This window comes from Rhineura floridana, chromosome 14, assembly GCF_030035675.1.
Source record: "Rhineura floridana isolate rRhiFlo1 chromosome 14, rRhiFlo1.hap2, whole genome shotgun sequence".
Taxonomy (NCBI): domain Eukaryota; kingdom Metazoa; phylum Chordata; class Lepidosauria; order Squamata; family Rhineuridae; genus Rhineura; species Rhineura floridana.
Genome location: NC_084493.1, coordinates 11,352,378 through 11,376,455, shown reverse-complemented (window position 1 = coordinate 11,376,455; position 24,078 = coordinate 11,352,378). Strand labels below are relative to the sequence as shown.

Here is a 24,078-nt window from a genome sequence, read left to right as displayed (position 1 = left end):
AGGATGACAAATGTCACTGAAAGTGCTATTGTTGATGTCCTTTATTGATAGGTGAAGGGACTATTTGTATATCTGAACTTGTTCACCAACTATATCATACTGGCCAAAATATGATCTGTAGTATGAATTAGGTTAAACATAGTTGTTTTTCTTTAGCTTTTGAGAATGTGGCTGTTGCATATTCCTGAAAATTAGCTAAATTATATAGACCTTGACAGGAGGTATGTTGGTCTGGTTTTGATTGTTGGTGAATAATAGGTGCTTCTTCGTAGAGTTGTGCACAGGGACACAGCAAAGCAAGACATTGGTGTTTAAATGCATTGTCTCTTGGTATTTTCCCTTTGTATGTCTTATGTAGTTGGTGAGGTTACATACGTGGAGCTGTTTAAGGATGCAGAAGGCAAATCAAGGGTAAGTGCCGTGGGCAATCATCTGCTAGAGGTTTAAAGTTCCTCAGCAGTTTTACTTTTGTATAATACTTGTACCAGTAATTGGAAAGTAAGTTTCATTTTTTCTCATTGATGTTATTACAGACTGAGGTTTCTGTATCAGATACAGTTTTGTCAACTTCTATATAAATTGGTGTAGCTGGATGCAAGGGGAAAGCTCTTCAATAAGTGTTTTAAATAAATGGCATTTACCTAATTCATTTAAAACAGCAGCTCACTGTAGGATTTCTGGTGTGTTCAGATGTGTTTAAGTTGAGATTTGGAAAAAAAATCACTGAAATGATAAATTAAGTGTAGCATTCTAATTAGAGGCTGAGTATAAACATAACGTTTTGATGAGCCTAAAAGATTGCAGGACTACTTTTGGATTATTGAACTTGTCTAGGTTTCTTTTCAAAAAATGGAATGGAAGGAAGTTGGTTGTTAGGCAGTGGATGCCAGTAATGAGGGAGGCAGTTCAGTGCAAAGAATGTTAAAGCTGCTTTGTGTCTGTCTTCTTAAAAAGGTCAAACGTTCAAACTATAGTAAGTCAAAGCCTGCTGTGTGAACATGCGAAATGCAGGTTTGACTCAAACGTAAGCAATAACATCTGTTGGGTGTTTGATTTCTCCCCCTTTTTAATTGAAATGCTCTTTTTATTTGGCCTGTGGGAATGTTTTTTTTAAAAAATAGACTTAAGCTGGTTGCTTTATTTTTGTTGAAGAGTAACATTGAAAAAAAATCAAAGTGTTCTTCTTAAACTTGAATTACGGAGAGAGTACCAACAATTGTAAAGTAATGTGATTGCAGTCATATTTCTGAAAAACCTGAGATAATCATCCAAGATAATCATCCACTCTTGGTTATCGTGCTCAGTTTTTTCCTTGGTCATGGAGATTTGTGTATCACTGCCACATTCTATTTCTGGTTTGGCTCAAAGAAAAGATAGTGGAAGGAGTCAGATTTGTTTTAAAAAAACTGACTATTTGTATCCATACAACTAATGGTAAATAAACTGTTTACTATTTTTGAAAGGTGGTAGGAGAAAAAACTAGTTAAATGCTGCTCTTCCCACTCCAAAACGTTATTCTTTTGTTCAGTTTGTCTGAAGTCTTGAAGTACTTTACTGCAACTGCATTTACTGATTCAATTTTTACTTATTTTTTTCTTCCATGTTGGCAAATCTTCATGTGGATATAGGGTTGTGGGTAAGTATGTTTTTGTTTTTCCCTTGGTTCTTAAGACATTTATTTTTACAAAGTATTTAAAAAGTTATTCAAATAAACCACCATGTCATTATTTTTTTTCATCCAGTGTGGTTGAATTCAAAGATGAAGAATTTGTAAAGAAAGCACTGGAAACTATGAATAAATATGACCTAAATGGAAGACCACTGAACATAAAAGAGGTATGCTAGTAGTTTTTGTAGCTTTGTTAGAGCGTACTAAAAGAGTTTTGGATTTCTTTTAAAATAACAGAAGAAATTGTAGAGCAGTATTAAATGCCCCCAAATATATTTGTACACAGTATCTACAATCAATTGTAGTACACAGTATCTACAATCCTACTTCATTCCCAAACAAAAAGTGAAATCAAATTGCCAGTTCTCTTTTAAAATACCTACTGTCTGTTTCTATTACTTACAATTTCTAAATTGATTAGATCGGCTGCAGCCTCAGACTAATCTAGGAAACTTTCAAGGCATGTAAAGATAAGAGCGCTATATTTACACCGAGTTGCTTAAGTTGAGGATTCATTCCCTCATAATTTTCTGTGGGACTTTAATAATATGCCCATTTACCTACAAGATTATATCTGTAGTTAGGTGAAGAAGTATTTTTAAGTCCTGGGGAATTTGCTACAAAACAATGATATGTATCATGTTCAAATTACCTTGCTGTGTATCATTGAGCCTGGTGGTGGTGGTTGGGGAGGAACAAATTGTGTCAACATATTCACTTGTTTGTATGAGTGTTTCAGTCTGAACTGTTCTGTCACTGAGGGTTATATCTCCTACATACATTAACAAAAAGCACCAAGATAATTGAATTTGGTTTTTGAAAGAACATGTTAGGCTGATAGATTTCTACTTGTCCATAGGCCAGGTAACAACATATGAAGTGGCAATGCACACTGTCTCAACCCTCATCTGAAAGGACCACCTCTAGAGGTGAGGGAACTAGGTCTCCATGCACATGAGCTATTTATTCCTTCTGCCACTGATAAGGATGCTATCTACTCTTTTGTGATTTTGTGAAATTTCAAAATAGTGATGTATCATTTGTTGCCTGTGATTTGGGATTAATAGATGTGTATTCTCTTATTAAATATGTTGTAGGATCCTGATGGTGAGCATGCTCGCAGGGCATTGCAGCGTGGGAGTGGACCATTCACAGGAGGACATGGCCCAGATATATCACCTGGCTTGATGAATTTGCCACCTTCTATTCTTAATAATCCAAACATTCCTCCTGAGATTATCAGCAATCTGCAAGCTGGCAGGCTTGGGTCCACCATTTTTGTTGCCAATGTAAGTATAAAGATGTATGTGCTGAGCATTGTTTAACTTTTGAGTACAATTTCAAGTTTTCTTGGCATAGACGACTTCTTAGCTGATAGTAATAATACTATTTTTACAGGGCTTTAAGCACCGTTGCATCTCATCTGATGGTGGCTTTGTGTATCTAAACTGGGATACAAATATTTCTCAAACTTGTATGACAGCCTTCCCAACTTGGTGCACTCCATCAAGTACAGCCATGCTAGCTGGGGCTGATGGGAATTGTAGTCCAAAACATCTGGAGGACACCAGGTTGGAAAAGGCTACTCTAGGACCATTAGTTTAAAGTTGCTGCTGTGCAATTCTTGAAATCCTTTTTAATGAAACTGTGAGTGGTGTATGCATACAAATGAATGTATCTCTTAAAGTAACCAATTTTAAAATCAATAAATTGTTTTTGTTTACTCTTCTCTAACAAGAGACTATTGAATTGGGTGCTGTGTACTTCCTTCCTTCTGGTAGCTTTTAGCTAAGTTGTTCCTTAATCTGAACTAAATTGCCGATCAACACGTTGAAACAGTGGAGGGAAAAAACATGGATGTGACCAAAGATTTATTTGCATCTCTGACACTAATATTTCAGTTTTAGAACTCTTAATGTATCTGTCAAGACCACATGATAAAAAAATTGCTGTATTTAAGATATGAGTAGAGTTTGCCCTTGATTTTAAAATCCCCTCTGTTGAGTGAGGTAAACGCGTGTTGATTTGTCTCATGGAAACTCTTGTCTATTTTAAGCTTGATTTCAAAGTTGGCTGGAAGAAATTAAAGGAAGTGTTCAGCATTGCTGGGACTGTAAAACGTGCAGATATTAAAGAAGACAAAGATGGCAAAAGTCGAGGAATGGGAACAGTGACTTTTGAGCAACCAATTGAAGCTGTTCAGGCAATATGTATCCTGACAAAAGTTGGAGAGTGACTGGGACTGATTAAAGGAATGTTTTGACAACTGTGGGTTAAATATGAGGAATGTTAAAAGGATTTTTGTCTGTCTCCAGTATATTTGACATGTATGGTTGCTTGAAATAGGTGAACTCTTCAACAAAGCAAATGATATACGAAAAGTTAACTTTGGTGTTTGTAATATATCTGATCAGTTGCATGTTTTACCTGATACACTAACAGTAGTACTGCTAGTATATTAAGGACATTGACTACAACATGGTGGTGCCATTGAAGTAAGAATAGCATGGAGTGGGGGAATAATGGTGTTAAGAGAAGGATTTGAAGCCATATTGGAACAAAATGGCTCAAGGCGTTAGAGATTCGTGCTTCTTATAAATAAGTAGCTTTCTAGCCTAATTACAATAGGTGGGCCCCCAATTTCATGTCTTGGGGTGAAGTTAACAATGGATTTGGCATGGGGGAAACGTGGCCCTCTGAGGAAAAGGATCCATAGATAGTTAACTCCTCAAAGCCATGCCTGCAACACTGCCTTCTGTCTGTCCCGTCAAGTGCTTCGTCTTTTGGGGATGCCCTGCTCTGTGCCCTCCAACCCTTCATCAGAGGTTACATTTGTGGCTATATGGAGAGGCACCCTCTCTGCAGAATTCTTTGTTGAAGGAGGCTCATCAGGCTGACACGCTTGACAGATTTCTGTTGGCTGAGGAAAAGTTATTTGTGAACCTTTTCGGGTATAAAATAATTTGTTAAATTTTTTAAATAAATATATTAGCTACCAAATAGACTGCATATCACCTGGGGAAATTATTATTTGATAAAGCCAGTTAAAAATACTATAATATTAAAATAATTCATTAAAAATGAGCAGAAAACAATAAAACCATACCATCTATTTCATCCAGCAATTCCATCATGGACTGAAAACAGTTTCACTAAGCAAGGAAGTTGCTGCTATGGACTGCTGCTTGTTATAATTATTTTTTAAATTATTTTTTTAAAACACAAAATATTTGTTTGTTTATTATTACATTTATATCCCACCTTTCCTCCAAGGAGCTCAAGGTGGCATACAAACACAATTTTTCCTTTCCTGATTTTATCCTCTGAGGATAACCCTGTGAGGTAGGTTAGGCTGAGAGACAGTGACTGGCCCAAAGCCACCCAGTGAGCTTCATGGCCGAGTGGGGATTTGAACCCTGGTCTTCTGGGCCCCAATCCAACATTCTAACCACAACACCACACTGACTATATTATAATGATGACAGCTTCTGCATCCTAGTATTTAAGACCTAACAGAAGAATTTGCCAAATACAGCTAGACTATATGGAAGGTTAGTGCGACTTGTACAGTCTACAGAGCATTGCTTAAATACAGACTTATTTCACACTTGTCAATTGTGTTATCTACAAATATTGCTCTGGTAATCAAAATTACTTAAACCATTGTTAATCACAACTTACAACCCGTGGCATACTTGAAGGATAATTTGCTGCTCTTTTCTCTTTGTGCCATTAGCTTTAGGTAACAAATTTCCTTCTAGGAAATGTTTGTAGTTGGTAGGAGTGCAACACTGCTTCAGACAGGTGGGCCATTAATGAAAGCTATAACCCACCCACCCCAATGTGGTTGCTACTCTCTTGTTTTAGCTATATCATTTCTTCTACTATATCAAATACCTGGTAGTCTTGTTAAACTGTAGCTAAGGTTTCTGGGCCCCTGCTGCCCTCTCCATAATTTGAGCATTGGATTGCAAGTTGAATACTTTCCTACAATTGGTGAGAAGGCAATGATTCATAATAGTATATAGTAGGACTGCACTGTTTCGTTGAATTTTAATTGCTTAGCTTGAGGGACTAAAAACATGGCCCAGTCTAAATCATATAGCAGATTTTAAAGAAAATTATTTTGAATGTAATTGTATCAAGATCACAAGCAACAGTTGCCATCAGAAAAGGCATTCCATCTTTCTCTTGCACCCTGGTGAGAATTCTTCTAAGATGGTGGCTTGCTGTAATGCATGCAGAACACTATTTTCTGTTGCACTATTTTATGTGCATGCATTTATATGAAGATTTCATTAACAAAACTCTTATGATAGATCTACTAGTATCTTGCATTGGATGGCAGCTTACTGTATGTGTGTGTGTTTGTTTATAAGTTCACGTGTAGTTTAACATCTGTCACTGAGAAGCAAGATTCCTTGACTTACTTTCAGCTATGTTCAATGGGCAGTTTCTGTTTGATAGACCCATGCATGTGAAAATGGTGAGTTATCAGTTTACTTTTCCCAAGGTGGCTGAAACAAACTGACATCTTTCTAAAAGCCTTTCTCTTGTTGTTAGGATGACAAATCAATTCCTCATGATGATTTCCGCGTAGCAGACAGCAAAACACCGCAGCTGCCTCGTGAGTGTGAACTTTTTTTGGGGGGGACGACGACTGCTTATTAATATAGCTACTGATGTTGTTTTAAAGAATTGCCCTTGCCTTCAACTGTTTGGAAACCCTGGAAAACCTTATGGGGTGATCTTTGCTTTTAAAGGTGGTCTTGGAGGCATTGGAATGGGACTTGGACCTGGTGGGCAGCCCATAAGCGCAACCCAATTGAGCATGGCTGGCGGAATAGGAAGTGTGGCTCCAGGAGGTTAGTATACTTTTCTCTCCGCAATCTTATAAATAACGTTTTCTTGCCTTGAGGTGAGGAAGACACTTTTTGAAGTTTCATATGAGTCTTTAAACGTAGTGAGACTCCAACGTTAGGATGAAGGAAAAAATGATAAAAGGTAACAGAGCAATCCAACTTGGGGAGCCAGCTTGAGTTGTTCTGGAGCACGAGAAGCCAGCATAAAGTTCTGCCTCATCTAATTGCCATTCAGGAGCCTTTGGGTTGGCTGAATGCTGGCTCAGCCAGGAGCTGTGAGCAGGGACCAGAAAGTAAAAGCTTGTTCTCCCAAATGCCCCTACCAGGGAGTAAGCCCTCTCCATTAACTTCTGTTGCAATTTATTTTCTTAGACCAACCTTTTTCACAGTGTAACTTTTGCCTGGATTGGGACCTGCAGGAGCGCTCCAAACATGAGTTGAATGTGGTCTGAGTCTCTTCACCTCGGCACCTTCCTTGACATGCACCTTTTTGGGGCCTTATGCCGACTCCACTTAGGCTGGTCCCAGCTGAACTGGACCGAGGGACTTACGCTGGTGTAGCCTGGCTGAGGCAGGGCTCAGCTGGAGATCCACCGCATGTAGCTCACCTCAGCCCATTGTAAATGCAAGTTGGATTGTGTCCTGAGCCTTTTTTTTTTTTTAAGCTTTAAAAGTGCCTTTTCAGTGGAGGTACCCTGTTTATGGAACTCCTTTCTTTGGGAGGGTTGCCTGGTACCTACTCGGTGATCTTTTCAGTACCAGTACTGATACTTTTTTCTTTTGTTCTTCCAAACTCTTATGTATCTTAACTTAGTCTTAACTATTGCTTTATCACTAGCTTTGTTCTGATATATTTTGTTGCTTTATTTCATTGATTTAGGGCGCAATCCAACTCGCATTTATGCCTGGCTGAGGGATATTGGATACGGTGGATCTCCAGCTGAGCTGCCTGGGTCCCAGCTCAGCTGGGCTACACCAGTGTAAGTCCCTCAGCTTGGCTCAGCTGGCCCAGCCTGCTTTGGGGACTTAGGCCACATCCAGCTCATGTTCAGAGTGCTCCTGCAGGTCCCAATTCAGGCAAAAGTTACCCTGGGAAACGGTTCAGTCTAAGAAAATAATTATAATAGAAGTCAATGGAGAGAGCTTACTCCCTGATAGAGATATTTGGGAGAGCAGGCTTTTACTTTCTGGTCCCTACGTGCAGTTTCTGGCTGAGCGGGCGTTCAGTCAACCCAGAGGCTCCTGAACAGCAACTGGATGCAGTAGAACTTTATGCTAGCTTCTTTTGTGCTGGCACCACTTCCTCTGGCTTCCCTTGAGTGGGATTACTCTGCTTATTGTGAACCTCCCTGGGAGCTGTTTAGCTGCAGAATGGGGTGGTATTTATTTTATTTAATAAAATGTATATACCACTTCATTGTAACAAAATCTCTAACCTATAAGCAGTACACAAGAAATATTAAAATTACCAACAAAACAATTAAAAACAAGTAAAGCATTTAAAAGACAATTAAAATCGCCACAAACTAAGAAGAGGTTAAAAGACATTGACATCTGTATGTCCGGGTAGGCTTGCCCAAACAGGTGCCGAAAAGAGTATAGCAAAGGCACCTGCGTAATGTCAATAGGCAGGAAGTCCTAAAGTGTCACACTAAAAGAACAATTTTTTACAAGTGCGGAATGAGTATTACGTGGCATCTGTAACCATGCCAGTTCTGGAGAGATCAAGGTGGTCGAGTGGGTACATATGGGGGTAAGACAATCCTGCAAATAAACTAGTCATAACATACACCCAAATGTCCTAAATAATAACTTCTTAATCTGTGTTTGTGTTTCTCATGTATTTTAAGGAATGGGAGTGGATGGTCCAGGCTTTGGAGCAATGAACAGAATGGGTGGAGGTAGGTTTGTACCCTGCTTACTTTCTCTATATATAAAGCTTATAAATTTAGTAAAATGCTCTTTGCTTATGGTACAGGTGTTGGTGGATTTGGGGGCATGAAAGGAATGGCAAACATGGGAGGATTTGGTGGAGTCAACCGAATGGGAGGTAGGTGAATATTTACTCTTAAAATGTCCAGTTGTTTTAATGTATCTAGTAGTATTGTAAAAAAAAATAAAAATCTCTTTCTAGGAATGGGCAGTGTGGATGATTTCCGAGGAAATATTGGCACTGGAATGACTGGTGGCATAGGAACAGGCATGGGGGGCATGGCAACAGGTATGGGAGGTAAGTTAGTCAGCTTCGTTGTTTATGCTGTGTTTGCCCTTGCTGCCCAATCTTTTAAAGCTGTGTCCTTTGATTTGATTTAAGAGCTTAAAATCAGACTTGGAGACTGACATTAAATGACTTCAGCAAAATGTAAACTTCAGTTGTCTACTTAAACAAGGGGAGCACAGTGTTTGAGAGGCCTTGCACACTTTAATCTATTTTGTGTTCCTCCCTCTCACCCACCCCACCCCCCAAAACTGGTGTGGAGGGTTGAGTTGGGTTTCTTACTGGAAATACAGAATGTTCTGGATATGAATACCAGATTTCTTTTCAGTGGAGTTCATGTATTGCAAGCAAACTTACAACAGGAATGTCTAATGGGTGAGCTAAAAGGCCTCAGTTGTGAATTGACCAAATCAGCTGGAACTTAATGTTTTTTAAAAAGATGATTGAAATCCTCTGAGCGTATTACAAATTAATAAAAATTAAGAACATTTAAACTTCATCAAATATCATTTTAAGTGTTCTTGACCAGAGCTTCTATCAAAAACTCAAGTTAGCTGTTGCACACTCTCCAGTACGTTTTTAACACAAGCCCAGAGGCATTTATGTGAGACTGCCCTTGGTAGCCTCATTCTGGGACATAGTTGTCAAGGAAATTATTAAAATTATTGGACAAAATATTGTCAAAATCCTAAAGCTTTTGTTCCCTGTTTTTGATGACATTTACGTTGATACTAAATATAAGGAATTGGTAACATTTATGTTGGTTTCAAACTGACCATTTCACAACAATGGAAGACTATTATATATAGCTGTTAAGGAAAAGCTAACCCTCCAAATTTATTTATCCAAGGGATAATCAAATTGGATTCATTTTTCGTAGTATTGCATGACTTTATTCTCTACAAATAAAATACTCTGTAAGACACCCCCCCGTTACAGTACAAGCGCATACATACTTGCAATAATGACTAATAAACACTCAACATGATCAAGTGTTTATAACTAGAAATTGACTGAGGTTTCCTCATCCAATAATACCTCATAATGAAGTAAATATTTTGTCTGTATTTTCTGTTAAGAAAATCAATGACTCTATTAGCTTTATGCCAGCGTCCTCAGTGTTTCCCTAAGGGATCCTGGTGGCTGTGTACAAACATATTTATTTTGTTTTTTGAATGCTATTTGTTTGTTTTTGTTAAAACAGCTGAAGGATTTCTCTTTGCATTTATGTGCACATGCACAGAGATGGCCCACCTTGACATGATGTTAAAAATGGGACTTTGCATTTAACATGATTTTTTTTAAAACTGGAGGAGTCTGCTTATTATGATCAAAGCAGCTGTGGATGGGTAATTTAACCCTTTCCTCCCCTGGTTGGTCCTGAGGAATACCCGTGCTCTGAAGCTGGAATTTGGTGGTGGTAAATCTCCCATTGCTGCCAATGCTTGATGTCATGCTGCACTTTGGAACTTTTGCATTTTGGTGCTGTTGCCTCCAAAACTACTGGGATCCTTGAGTGGAGGATTCATGAAGCTAGATTACATTGGGATCATCCATTGAGCCTGCGGGGGAAATCTGCTACAACTATTTTACAGTGCCTCTTTTAGACTTCTGAATCCTGCAACTGTCATAGGGGAGTGGAAATGAGCTAATGAGTTGTGTTTAGACTGTTTAGCCACCATATACAATCAACAATGCATGACTCCTGCCTTGATACCCTTGGAGAGCCACTTCCACTCAGTGTTAACAATACTGAGCTAGATGGATCCATGGTCTGACCTGTGTAAGGCAGCTTCCTGTGTTGCTAACTTTTTAAATGAAGTTGCTTGAAATCAATGTCTTAAGAATCTTTCCACGTGTCAATTTGTGGTATCCATTTAAAGCCAATCCTTAGGACTCAAATGTCTGTCTATAAGCGTGCATACACTATACGGGATTTTTTTAAAAAAAAATAAAGTTGCCTACTGTGTTTTCTGCAGAAATGTTTCGTGGAGGAATGGGAGGCAGTATTGATAGAGACTTTGGTCGAACTGATATGGCAATGAACCGTGGCTTTGGAGACTCGTTTGGAAGAATGGGTATGACCCTTAGCAAACTTGTATTTTTCATGGAATTGAATATCAAGCATGTAGCAAGCAGATCATTTTCACAAGTGAACATGATGTCACTTCATACTCATAATCTCCCTTCCCCCACCACCCCCTCTGCCTGAGATGGCTGCTGTGAAAAGTACTGTGACTTTCTGGAGATTGGCAGAGTGCAGGGATTTTCTTGTGCTACTTCTTGAGACTCAATAATAGTAACTTAAAGCAGTAATTCAAATTAATATCTTGCAACTGTTCTCAAATAACCCTTTCAATTGTAAGAGATATTTGTGGACTTACTGCTCCATTGTAGCTCTACTGACTGTATAACTTGCATTCTCTGAAAAGCATTCAATGAGAACATTGTAGTGTAGATATTTTTCTCAAGTTCTAGTAGCTGTCCTTGTTTAGCTTTTGCATTTTTAGATGATTATATCCTTTGAATATTACACCCAGAGATAAATTGTTTTGTGATAAGAAACTGGTTTGGTAGAATTCCCTAGCTTTAAGTACAATTGAGTTGTATAACATAACTTTTTTTCTGTCCTTGTTTAGGTGGTGCAATGGTTGGTGGTTTTGCAGGAGGAATGGGAGCTTCTAATATGGGCCCAGTAGGATCTGGAATGAGTAGGTTGATCTGTTTCAACCAAATGCTTAAAATAGAAAAAGGGTGGTTTTTTTTAGTGTTATATTTAGAAGGATCCAGAGAAACTTGTTGTCAATAGCAGGAAAACCACACAGTTGATTTATAATTTTCCATATTATGTGACTGTAGTTTTAATTGAAGTTGATTAAAATGTGGTGTTTTGAATACAGTTTCTAGTGTTTTGAGTTGTTAAGAGTTTATTCCTAGTAGTGTTTCCTGTGGAATCAGCTTCTAGAGTAGATCATTTGTATAAAACAATAGCAGTCCTATACCTGGGATTTCTTAGGAATTATAAGAAAGCAAAAGAAATTAGTGCAGTTTTGTAAGGTTTGGCCTGCCATTTCCATTCAAAATGGCATCCCATTGTATCCAAACATAGATGAAAACCTGCTGCTTGGTCTCAAGGAACCATCATGCAAAATTTGATTATGATATCTTAAGAGGTGTCTGAATGCATAGAGAACAGACAAACAACTTTCCAAAATATATAGTAGATAATAGCACATAATTGGAATCTGAAGAGTGAAATCTGTAGGAAAAACACATCAAGAATTTTAGATTACTGACATACGTGGTGGCTTGGTTTAACATCTGTTTGTAAAAGGGAGATTCATAGAGTTGTCATGCATGGCTACAAAATTACTGAAAGGTGCATGTTAAGAACACTAACACCTCTACATTGTAAGTGTGAACGCATTTCCAGTATGTGTGGTGGAATATGATTCTAGCTTTCTCCTCTGATCATTTAGTAAGGGAATAAGGGCTCCTACTGGGAGGAAGGGTGGGATAAATACATACATACATACATACTGATAGTTTCATGCTCATGAGAACCATTATGCTTAATTTTGGGAAAACTCAAGAGTTTTGATTAATGCATTTCTATAGTAAGAATATTGGAAAGTTCCCTTATACCCAGTCATATGCTAGGCCCTGAATCTGTTGACGTGTGGCGGTTCTTGCGTGAAACAACACGTTACGTTGGATGTAAGATGGTAAAGAATCATCACAGAGGCTTGAGAAAGTTTAAGAGTCTTTACTTAGACATTAAGGCCAAAGGCTTTAAAAGTAGATACATGTAGAGTTCCCCCCCTTCAAGGAGAAGCTCTCAGTTCAGATACAAGACACAGACAGCACAGCACAGAACAGAAGAGCAATAGAACTTTTTCCCAAGCTGTTATCACCCATTACCATGACAACGTGTCTGTTTCCCAGGCCAGTCTTAGCTGATAACGCTGCTCCTGCAGACACAAGCTTGTAACTCTTTCAGACCTGATGAAAACATCCATAGGCAGTACGGCCTAATGCCAACAGTTCCCCCTTTTCATCATGTCTGTATAGCCATTACAACAATTACATTACAGTAATACATTTCTACAATACAAAGTAATGCATTTCAATACAGTGCATCATACATTGCCAGTTCAGTACATTACAGGACATCTCAGTACATTTTCAAAACTTTATCAATCAAATTTCGGTTGCACACAAGTCAGATACAGTATCTCAGGGTCTATCTCAACTTCTTTGTGCATCCCTGGACTGGTTATTAATCCCACAGTAAATCTTTCTGGCGGTTTTCCAATGTTAGATCTCTCAGAACGTCTCAAAGGCACTAGAGCTTCTGCTCTCTCAGCCCCCCTGTTTGAGCTGGTGCTTGGCACAGCTTGATCAGGATACTCCATTTCCTCAGCCTTGCGTTTCTTTGTTCTCCGTTTCCCACAAATGAGTTCATTTAATGCATCCCTAAGTGGAATTTGTGTGCCTTCCACTTTTATGTCAAGGTTTGGTTTAAATGCCAATGCCGGTGCTTGTGTGTCATCTGACCCTGTGAGAATGACTGTTTGCCTTTGATCCCAAGGCTTTTCTGAGACTTTAATGCTTCTGCTCAGAATTAATTGCTGTGTTTCCAGTATCCAAACTCTGAAATGTGCATTCTGAAACCCCAGAACAAATCCCTGTTGTGCTCTGGGTGCAAGTTTGCCTCTTCTTTTTCCCTGTGGAATGTGGACCCAGCATCTTGCTCCAAATCTCTGAATGTGTTGCACTTTCGGCTTTCTCCCAGTGAGCTTCTCGTAGGGAGACATTCCAAGTGCACTGTGTAACACCCTGTTGTGAATGTAATTCGCATACATAATTGCCTCTCCCCAGAAAGAATTCCCTAAACTGGAATCCATTAACATGGCTCTCATAGCTTCTTGAAGCACCCTGTTTTTTCTCTCTGCAGTCCCGTTAGAAGGTTTAAGTGCTATTTTCTTACTTGCCAGCACTTCATGCAATGCTTTACCCATGAATTCCTCCCCCTGGTCTGAGTGTATAGCCCCCACCGTGGTGCCATGTTGAGTTTCGATTCTCTTAATGAACAGTTTCAACTTCTGCTCTGCTTCATCTTTCCTCTTGAGTAAAAAAACATGACAAAATCTTGAAAAATTATCAACCACTACCATAAAGTACTTAGCACCTCCTCGTGAAGTGTTTATTGGCCCTGATAAATCAACATGAACTAGCTGATAGGGAGCTGATGTCATGCTTTGAGCCTCCCGGTTTATGGGTGCAATTGTCATTTTCGCTTTATGGCATGCATCACAATCCATCATAACTGTCCACAATCTTTCAAACGCATGTTTTCACTATGCATCGGGGTTTTCTTTATCGTGTCAAAGTTTGCATGCCCCAGCCTCTGATGCCATTCGTGGACACAGCCTTGATGTGTCTGTGCCTCAGCGTTTAACACAGCACACCCTGCTTGACTGCCTTTTATTACAAACTGGGAATCATTCAGGCTTCCCTGCAAGCACACTTGATCTCCCCTCATTACATAACATTTGTATCTGTCAAACAACACTGAAAACCCACAACTGGTCAGTTTTCTCACAGACAACATGTTATGAGACAGTTCTGGTACAAACAAACAATCTGACAGTATTCCAAGCTTATCAAATCTCACCAGTCCACGAGCCTCTACATTCTTCCGCGATCCATCCGCCAATTGAACAAAGTCCTGCTCATCTGTAGACGTATAAAACAAACTCCTGTCTTTGATTAATACATGGGACTCACCACTGTCAATAATCCAGTCAATTTGTCCCAAATCTTGAGGCTTCTGTTTACAAACAAAGTTCACACTTCCCTGCTTCCAGCCTCCGTCCCTGGAGTTGCGCCTGACTGCACAGTCTCTCTGGAGATGCCCACGAGCTCCGCAGACATAACAAGCTTTTAGCCGCTGCTGCTCCTGCTTGTAATCCTGCTTGCTTCCGACTGCTTCCTTCGGCACGGCATTTTTCTTCACCTCTTGTCTCCGCTGCCATTCCTGGGTCAGTTTTTCCTCAATAAAGGCGACATTCAGCCCCCCATCTGGCAGAGCTTCCATTGCCATGACAAAAGTATTCCAACTCCCATCGAGTGAAGCCAGGATCAAATAGGTCTTCTGAAGCTCACTGTGTTCGATGCCTCGGTCCGTCAACTCAGCAAACAAGCATCTGAATTCCGTGAGATGCTCACTCATATCGCACTCACCCGTGAAGCGCATCTGGTACAGCTTCCGTGCCAAACACAATCTAGATCCCGCGGTCTGTTGCACATGAAGGGCCTCCAACACGTCCCACATCTGTTTGGCGTTTGTAACATCTCTCACGTGTAGCAGTTGAGAGTCTGATAGAGCCAGAGTAATAAAAGCCTGCGCCCTCTCATCATTCCGTACGCAGGCCGCTGTAAGGGGTGCAGGGGGTGTTCCTTCAATAGCTTCCCATAAATCCTCTTTTATCAAGAAAGCACGCATTCTTGGCTTCCAACTGCCATAATTCTTTTCCGTAAGTCGTTCCATCGGCAAGCCTCCAGACATGTTTACAGCAGCCATCTCTGCTCACCTCTGTCTGGCACAATCAATCAAGCTGCCCTCTGGATCTCCGTCTGCCGTTCAGACCAGCCACTTACTCCTGTGTAACGCGCTGTGGATCTGGGCCCATAACCCTGTTGACGTGTGGCGGTTCTTGCGTGAAACAACACGTTACGTTGGATGTAAGATGGTAAAGAATCATCACAGAGGCTTGAGAAAGTTTAAGAGTCTTTACTTAGACATTAAGGCCAAAGGCTTTAAAAGTAGATACATGTAGAGTTCCCCCCACCTTCAAGGAGAAGCTCTCAATTCAGATACAAGACACAGACAGCACAGCACAGAACAGAAGAGCAATAGAACTTTTTCCCAAGCTGTTATCACCCGTTACCATGGCAATGTGTCTGTTTCCCAGGCCAGTCTTAGCTGATAACGCTGCTCCTGCAGACACAAGCTTGTAACTCTTTCAGACCTGATGAAAACATCCATAGGCAGTACGGCCTAATGCCAACAGAATCTGGTATCTTTTGCATGAACAGTAAGTGATCTGCCATTGAGCTATGGTCCTTTCCTGCAATCAGTGTCTATCAGACACACAGAATAACTTTTAATATTCCTCAATAACTTCAGCTTTTTTAAATTCACTCGGATCCTGCTTGCTTATGTCAAAGGCATATGATCTTAATAGGACTGGTGAAATCACAAAAGTTGGTTCACACAATCAGTAAGTGACAGACATGACCCTATAAGCCTACAGAGAAGCGTTCACTTTCATGAACTATTATGCACTGAGTTACTTTCGGTATATCATGCAAACCACCCTTTAAAGGTTAGCTGTAACATCCCAAAAGCTGATGAAGGTGGAATTCAACATGGTGGCAGTGGAGGCATCTAGTTGGCTGAATTCGACCACTGTATGTCATGGGCTGATACTAGCATAAATCGCTAATAGTTAACTGAACGGTATAGTGGCAATATGAACAGCCCTTCAGTTTTGCTGTGTGAGTTAATGAAACATTAACGGGTTTACATATACTTGCACAACCCAAATATATACCACTTAAAATAATTCTGTAATTCTGTTAATTACAACTTACATTTATGAAAAACGTAAGCCAATGGCTCGAAAAAGAAAGGAAAGAAACAAGCGCAGTCTCTTTGTTGCTGGCTAGTAATTAGCAGCATAATAAATGTTTGCCCCCTTTGCATCCTTGAATCAAATCGGACAAAGTACTATATGAATTTGGTTAAAATAGCACTCAGCCCTTTAAGTGCTGTTTCATCTGAGTATCTTGGGATTCTATTGCATGTCAGAGTTAACTTGACTGGTTGCACAAGAAATTTTAGTTTTCTCTATGTTAACTGATCTGCATTTTCCTTTGCTTCAAACCAGTTTATATACAAATTTGAAACTAATCTATAGCTTGTGTTTATTATAGTATACCTGTCACTCTTGGATTCCTAAAAGTATTTCTTTGTGTTTTCAGGTAGTGGAATAAGTGGTATGAACAGTATGACTGGAGGAATGGGTATGGGTATGGGAATGGATCGGATGAACTCCACGTTTGATCGAATGGGGCCAACCATGGGAACTGGTCTGGAGAGAAATATTGATATGGATCGAGGATTTGTGCCTGGCCCAATGGGAAGTGGTGTGAGAGACAGAGTAGGCACCAAAGGCAACCAGATATTTGTCAGAAATGTAAGCCTATGAATTAAACTTAATGAGCAGCATTTCTCTTGCTTTTTCTCCTTGCGTTACTATATGCTTATCTTCATTTCAGCTTCCTTTTGACTTGACCTGGCAGAAGCTTAAGGAAAAATTCAGCCAGTGTGGTAAGTATTAGGCACAAATGTTGTTGCCTCTCAGAGAAAGATTAGCTGCAACAAAAATGGTAGGGTGAGACTATCACCTGTACCAGTGTCGTTGGGCATCACTCACTGCTTAGTGTGAACGGAGTAGGCACCCAATTTCAGGGGAAGAGTTGGCCTTTCATGGAAGCTTGACCTTCATTACTGATCATCATTAAGGAACCCCAAGGTTCCACAGAATGTGGAGGGCTGGCTTGGATGCAATGCCAAAGTATGCCAACTCATTTTAGTCTCCAAACTATGACCTGCATTTCTCATGCACAGGCAGACGATGGTTTGAGCAGTTTCTTGCTTTTCCTGAGAGTCCCCAGATGCTGCCCAAAACTGACCTCAGAGGGTTGAGCAAACTGGTTTGTTCAAATGTGATGAGAAACCACAGTTTGCCCAAACTAGTTTGCAAACCAGTTTCAAGCCATGGTTTTAGTTCCTGCTTGGTGGCCACTCACAATTTATGATTTGTTTGGATCATGTTGATTCTTTTACTTAAATTGCCACAAGCCATGGTTTGGGTTTACATCTGAATCCATCTCAGTTTGGAACTGTTGGAATGTATTCAGACTACATTGGGAAGAAGCCTGATATTTCCTTGATAACTGAGGTCTTCATTTTAAGGATGTCATAATGTTGGAGTAATGCTAGTTCTTGGCATTCCTGTAAAGTATAGACATCTGGTGGTAAGGTTTTTAATGTATTTAGTTTTTTTGTTTTTATAGCAAATAATGATTTTTTAATTAAGGTCCAAGTCATCTTAGCTTCCTTTTGTTGACTTCTGAAGGGAATGTTATCTTCATTTATATTACCTTTTTGTGAAAACTCATCCTTACTTTGTACAGATTGTTCACAAAGTGAACAAAGAGAGAGCTTTTGTGGCTTCTAGTAGAACTCAAGCTTTAAATACCTTCTTTGACTGCACACCTCTCCAGTGTTTGTTATAATCCATAAATCTTGCTTTGAAATCCACAAAAGTGCCTATTTAAAAACAAATAAACTTTATTTTCAGTAGCATTTCCTGTTAGTATAAATCACCCGCAAAAATTATATCTTTTTGCCCTGTTTAAAACAGGAATAGAGAACCTGTGCCTCCCCCCCGATCATTCGCTATGTTGTCTGCAGCTGATAAGAGTTAAAGTCCAACAGTATCTGGAGGGCGAAAGTATTCCCATCCCTGATTTCAAACATCAAAAAAGCAAGATTGTCACCATGTGAAATTTGCTCTTTATTATATTTGTGGCTTAAGAAGTTGAGGCTTCTCTCTCTCTATGTTTTTAAAAAACATAGCATAGACTTGGTCTGTCCCAGTGTGAGTGGTGACCTAGGCTGCTTGAAAATGCAGCAAGGAGTGTTGGAGTCAGTTGATCTTACTTAAGGGCCTTACTGTAAACTATCATAGTCTGAATGTAGAATTGTGCTGTTTAGTGTCAATTTTAAATCCTGTTCAAGATTTTAGATCAGTATGCCTGTTTCCTGGGATCATCCAGGTGACTAAAATATTGAGAAGCCTCTCAACCTTTAATTACTGTTGAAGTTCTTAAAAGTGTGTCCCCAGTGTATCAATTCAGCTTTGCTTGAGGGGGCAAGAAAAAAGTCTGGAGGTATAGGAAAGAGAGCCACCATAGCCAAACCTGTTGGAAGAAAATGATTGCTTTTTGAACAGCTGAAAGCAGGATAGACTATTCAAGGACAGGACATAGCAGAGCAAGTAGAAGTGGGAGAGTTGGGGTGGTGAGTGAAAAATGATGGGAACTAAACATCTGCAGCTAAGGTAGAGGAGGAAGTCATAGGTGGGCAGATAGCTGGAGTACAGTGGAACTTGGGGAGCACATAGCACAGTGTGACTAGTATTTTGTTAGAGTGTGGTATGGCAGAATGGAGGCTGCTAAATGGTTAGTCGTATTTGTGTGGTTGGTGTTAAGATAGGAAAGGGGGAGGTATAGCCATAGGAAGGCGGGCTACTCTGGAAGACGAGGACAAGGCTATCTATGCCTTGCTCCCACTCCTCCCATGGATGGGTTCCTGGATGCTCATCTGCTGTGCCCACTGGCCTGTGTGTGTTACTGTTTAATGCCAGACTGGTACACAATAAGACCACATTCATCCATGATTTGATCATGGATGAAGGTGCCGATTTGGTGTGCATTACTGAGACCTGGGTGGGTGGGTGAGCTGGGAGGAATTGACCTGACCCAGCTTTGCCCACCTGGGTACTCGTGGGCTGCAAGGAGGGGGGAAGAAGTTGCTGTGGTCTATAGAACTTCCATCTCTGTCACCAGGAAACCACTCTGTCAGAGATGGCTGTGAGGGCTTGCACCTGGTGTCAGCCTAAAGAAACAGTAAACTAGGGTTGCTCCTGGTGAACCGTCCACCCTGCTGCCCAGATTGAGGTGGCAGAGGGCGCCTCGGCTGTGGTATTGAAGGAGCCCAGAACAATAGTCCTGGGTGATTTCATGTCCATGCTGAGGCTGCCTCTAGTGTTCTGGCTTGGAACTTCATGTCTTCCATAACGACCATGGGACTGTCTCAATTTGTCACCGGTTCAACACATAGGGCAGGGCACACCCTCAGTTTGGTTTTTGTTCCAGATGAAGGAAAGGGTGTTCTGGAAATTGGGGTGGTGGTAGTTGTCACCCCATTGTTGTGGGCAGACCACTTCCTGGTGAAGTTTACACTTACAACTCCCCTACAGAGGTGGTGGACAGATTAAGATTGTTCGCCCTTGGAGAGTAATGGAATCTACTGGCTTCTGGAATTCCCTGAGGGAGGTTTCCAGTAGATAGAGCAGGTGACCATGTTGAAGCCCTTGTTACACTATGGAAAAATTAGACTTGTCGGGCTCTTAATACGGTTGCCCCTGAGCGCTCTCCCTGGCATTGTGGAGCCCGGTTTGCACCTTGGTACACCGGTGAACTAATGACAATGAAACGGGACGATGGCTAGAGCGCAAGTGCAAAAGACGTGTTGTGAGGCTGAGTAGGCATGAATAAAACATCATAACTGTACCTACTGTGTGGCAGTGAGGACGGCAAAGGTGGCCTGCTGTTCTATCTCCATCGCATTCTCAAGTAGCCATCCAGTGGAGCTTTTTCGTATTGTCAGGAGGCTGTTAACATCAACTCGAGGAAATGGAGTGTTAGGCTGTTTGGAAGCTCACTCTGAATTGTTTGCAAGGGCCTTCGAGGATAAAGTTGCTTGCCTCTGTAGCAATCTGATGTCCTATCTACATCTACTGTAGCCCCCAGTAAGGTGTCCATTGCAATGTCCGCTGCAACATCTTGGGATCAGTTTCAGTTGATGTGGCTTGATGATGTGGACAAGGTGCTTGCAACAATGTGGCCAGCAGTGTGTCCTGTTGACCCTTGCCCTCCTTGGCTTATTAAAGCCTGCAGAGGGGGTATAACTGAGTGGATCCAGGGTGTAGCCAGTGCATCTTTGTGAGAGGGGGTGGTCCCACCTGCCCTGAAAGAGGCGGTGATCCGACCTATCCTGAAAAAGCCCACTCTGGACTAGGGATGGGGTTCACTGCATGGTGCTCATCCACATGCAGTTCGATAATCCGTTGTTTCTTTACTGGTCCGTCTTTTTTTGTTTCTGCTTGCTCTGGTGCTTGCCAATTTGATCTGCTTTGGGTGATTCGATCTGCAGGTTTTTTTTTCTCTGGGTTGCAAAAATACAGAATTGTTTTCATAGATACTTATGTAAATGACAGCATCCCATGTAGTTTTTTTGGCAGCGGAAAAAAACATTGCGTAATTTTTAGGTTGCCTTACGACCTGGTTTAAGCAATGAATTCCCAGTTAATTAAATTATTTAAAAACTCTCACACTTAGACAGGGTGCCAGGAGCTGTGCCAATGATTGAACATCAACAAGGGTCTCGTGAGGGGTGGCAATAGAAAGTTAAAAAACACAGTCTGAGAGAGTGTGGGAGAGGTGCAGGCAGGCGCTGGCGGTGCCCCACTGCGCTGCACAGACACTGTCTGTCACTGTCAGTCACACAGTGACACACACACACATTTAGCACAGAGAGACCGAGAGAGAAGCAGCCCTTGGTTAGCTCAGAACAGCAGCAAGGAAAGGGGCGGGAGCGGGGTGAGGCAGGTAGTGTGGGTCAGTTTCATCATCGTAATGTTTCCCATGCAAGAGATTCAGAATGCTCTGAGATACCTTGTTTGAAAAACATGACCTTGCAGGATGATTTGACAATTAACATTGAAGACATATATAGCCAACTTTTGTGGTATTATGTTGCGATAACAATTTTTTCCCCATAATATATATAATGGATAAATGGAAATCCTGTGGTTGACACATCCTAAATTATGAAAAAAAAAACCTAAAATAGGGGGAGATTAAAAAAAAAATTTTGCTGATTGCAGTCATAGCCACAAAATCCGTGCTGTGGCCCGCTGCAAGAGATCGGTGCCACTCTGAAGGGATAGCGAACTTGCGAATTCAGTCAGGATCCGGTACGAGGTTCGATTTTGTCGGATATTCTCTCCTGTCCCTACCCTGAACCCATTGGTTTGTGACAACTGCTTGGTCGCAAATACCCCCTTCTTAGGGAAGGTGATTGAGAGAGTTGTGGCGCAGCAATTGCAAGTCCTCTTGGATGAAACGGATTAACTTGACCCATTCCAATCTGGGTTCAGGCTTGGTTATGGGACTGATTCAGCCTTGGTAGCCCTGATGGATGACCTTTATTGGGAGAAGGACAGGGGGAGTGCGACCCTGTTATTCTTAATTGATCTCTTGGCAGCATTTGATACCATTGACCATGATATCCTTCTGGGCCAACTTGGTGAGATGGGTATTGAGGGCACTGTTTTACAGTGGCTCTCCAATTCTATCTCCAAGGTTGTTTACAGAGAATTGGGTGATTTTCTTTTGCCCCCCTGGCAGTTGTGCTGTGGGGTGCTGGAGGGTACCATCTTGTTTCCAATGCTGTTTAACATCTATCTGAAGCCCTTGAAAGTGGTCATCAGGAGATTTGGGGAAAGGTGTCAGTGGTATGCTAGTAATACCCAGCTCTATTTCTTTGTAACATCTGAATCAGGACTCAGACCAGTGCCTAGACTCTGGTGGGCTGGATGAGGGCCAGTAAACTGAGTCTGAATCCTAGCAAGAGGGAGGCACTGGGAGTTAGTGGTTCTTAAGTTTGAATAATTGGTCAGTTGCCTTCTTTGGATGGGGTTGTATTCCCTTTGAAAGAGCAGGTTCATAGCCTCTTTGTCACTAGAGGCCCAGGTGACCTCGGTGGCTAGGAGTGCCTTTTACCAACTTTGGCTGGTAAGACAGCTGTGGCTCTTTCTGGACTGGGATAACTTGACCACTGTTGTCCATGCACTGATAACCTCCAGATTGGATTACTATAATGCACTCTATATGGGACTGCCTTTGAGGTTGGTCCGGAAGCTGCAGCTGGTGCAAAACATTTCAGCGTGACTGGGCAGGATATCACCAACATGTTACCTTGCTGCTGAATGAATTGCACTGGCTGCCTATTAGGTACTGGGCTAGGTTCAAGGTTTTAGTTTTGCTGTACAGAGCCCTACGCAGCTTGGGACCAGGATACCTGAAATATCGTCTTACCCCTTATATACCTGGTTGAACACTATACTGTGCAGGTGAGGGCCTCCTACAGATACCTTCTTATGAGGAGGTCCGTTTCACACAACATAGGAAATGGACTTTTAGTGATGTGGCACCGGCACTTTGGAATTCCCTCCCCTTAAATATTAGACAGGCACCATTTCTGCTATCTTTTCGGCGCCTATGCAAGTGCTCCTTTCAACAAGCCTTTTAAGTAGAGGCCTTTTGTCAGTCTTTGTCTGTGCTGGAATTGCTTTTTAAGATCTTTTTAAAGCTGTTTTTTTTAAAAAAAATGTTTTAAAAGTGTTTTGTGCTAATATGTTTTAAAGTCTTTTGTTTTTAAGATGTTTTAAGGAGCTTTTAGTGTTTTTGTTTGCTGCTGTGGGCTCCTTCTGGGAGAAAGGGTGGGATATTAATTTAATGAATAAAATAATCTTGTGGATAATTCAGATTTTTAAAGTTATCTGTAGCGACTGGTATTTCAAACATCAGTATATTGTAGACTAAACTAAACTTTATTTTTCTTTGTCCAGGTCATGTAATGTTTGCAGAAATAAAAATGGAGAATGGGAAATCGAAAGGCTGTGGAACTGTCAGATTCGATTCACCAGAATCTGCGGAAAAAGCCTGTAGAATAATGAATGGCATAAAAATCAGTGGCAGAGAAATTGACGTACGTTTAGATCGCGTTGCATAATTTATAATGACATGCTGGGGAACATTCCTTTTTGTCTGTTTAGCTTCTCTCTCCCTGTCTCCTCCTAGTAAGTCATTTTTAGTAACATTGTATGCTTTATTTCAGTTGGAAAAACAAAACTTTTAAACCCACCAGCCTTTAACAGTATAGCGTTAAATATACTGTGAAGTCATTAACTGACTCTTATTTTGGTTTTTGAAGAGAACTTTCCTGACTTGTTCAGTGGTATGAACACCCGCACCTTCTCTTGAAGTCTAGGAGCTGTGGCTGTTCTAATACCTTTCCAAAATCATGCTAAGTGTCTCTAGTCATTCAGTTTAAATGAATGGTTCTACTGTTTTTAATAAAACAAGCCATTTTCTCTGTTTAACAAAGACTGTATAGTGGAACTTGTTTTGTGTCATATTTCCCCATGTTACAATTGTAATGTAAAGAATGTGTCTTCCCTTTTTTTACCCCCCTTTCCCAGTTTGTTTTACATGCATTTGTAGTCACTGCTGCTCTTATCTCTGAAAGGAAATGCTCTCATTAATTCTTGATAGCCTTGAGCTTTTCAGTGATTTTTATGTCATGATGTGGAATTTCTGTAAATAAGTTTTAGAGCTCAGAGAGA

At 40.8% G+C, this 24,078-nt stretch overlaps 1 protein-coding gene across 1 annotated transcript in view; it reads left to right on the top strand.

Annotated features, from left to right (window-relative positions):
- Positions 1-24,072, top strand: part of MYEF2 (myelin expression factor 2) — a 32,274-nt gene extending 8,202 nt beyond the window's left edge. Inside the window, exons 3-18 of the mRNA XM_061595413.1 lie at positions 359-411; positions 1,629-1,636; positions 1,743-1,836; positions 2,767-2,958; positions 3,726-3,879; positions 6,106-6,155; positions 6,233-6,296; positions 6,433-6,534; positions 8,382-8,432; positions 8,510-8,581; positions 8,666-8,761; positions 10,729-10,827; positions 11,389-11,464; positions 16,803-17,013; positions 17,096-17,147; positions 23,302-24,072. Coding sequence (XP_061451397.1) covers positions 359-411; positions 1,629-1,636; positions 1,743-1,836; positions 2,767-2,958; positions 3,726-3,879; positions 6,106-6,155; positions 6,233-6,296; positions 6,433-6,534; positions 8,382-8,432; positions 8,510-8,581; positions 8,666-8,761; positions 10,729-10,827; positions 11,389-11,464; positions 16,803-17,013; positions 17,096-17,147; positions 23,302-23,465 — 1,538 coding nt within the window. The 3' untranslated portion in view covers positions 23,466-24,072. The remainder of the gene's footprint in view (positions 1-358; positions 412-1,628; positions 1,637-1,742; positions 1,837-2,766; positions 2,959-3,725; positions 3,880-6,105; positions 6,156-6,232; positions 6,297-6,432; positions 6,535-8,381; positions 8,433-8,509; positions 8,582-8,665; positions 8,762-10,728; positions 10,828-11,388; positions 11,465-16,802; positions 17,014-17,095; positions 17,148-23,301) is intronic.
- The last annotated feature ends 6 nt before the right edge of the window (positions 24,073-24,078 follow it).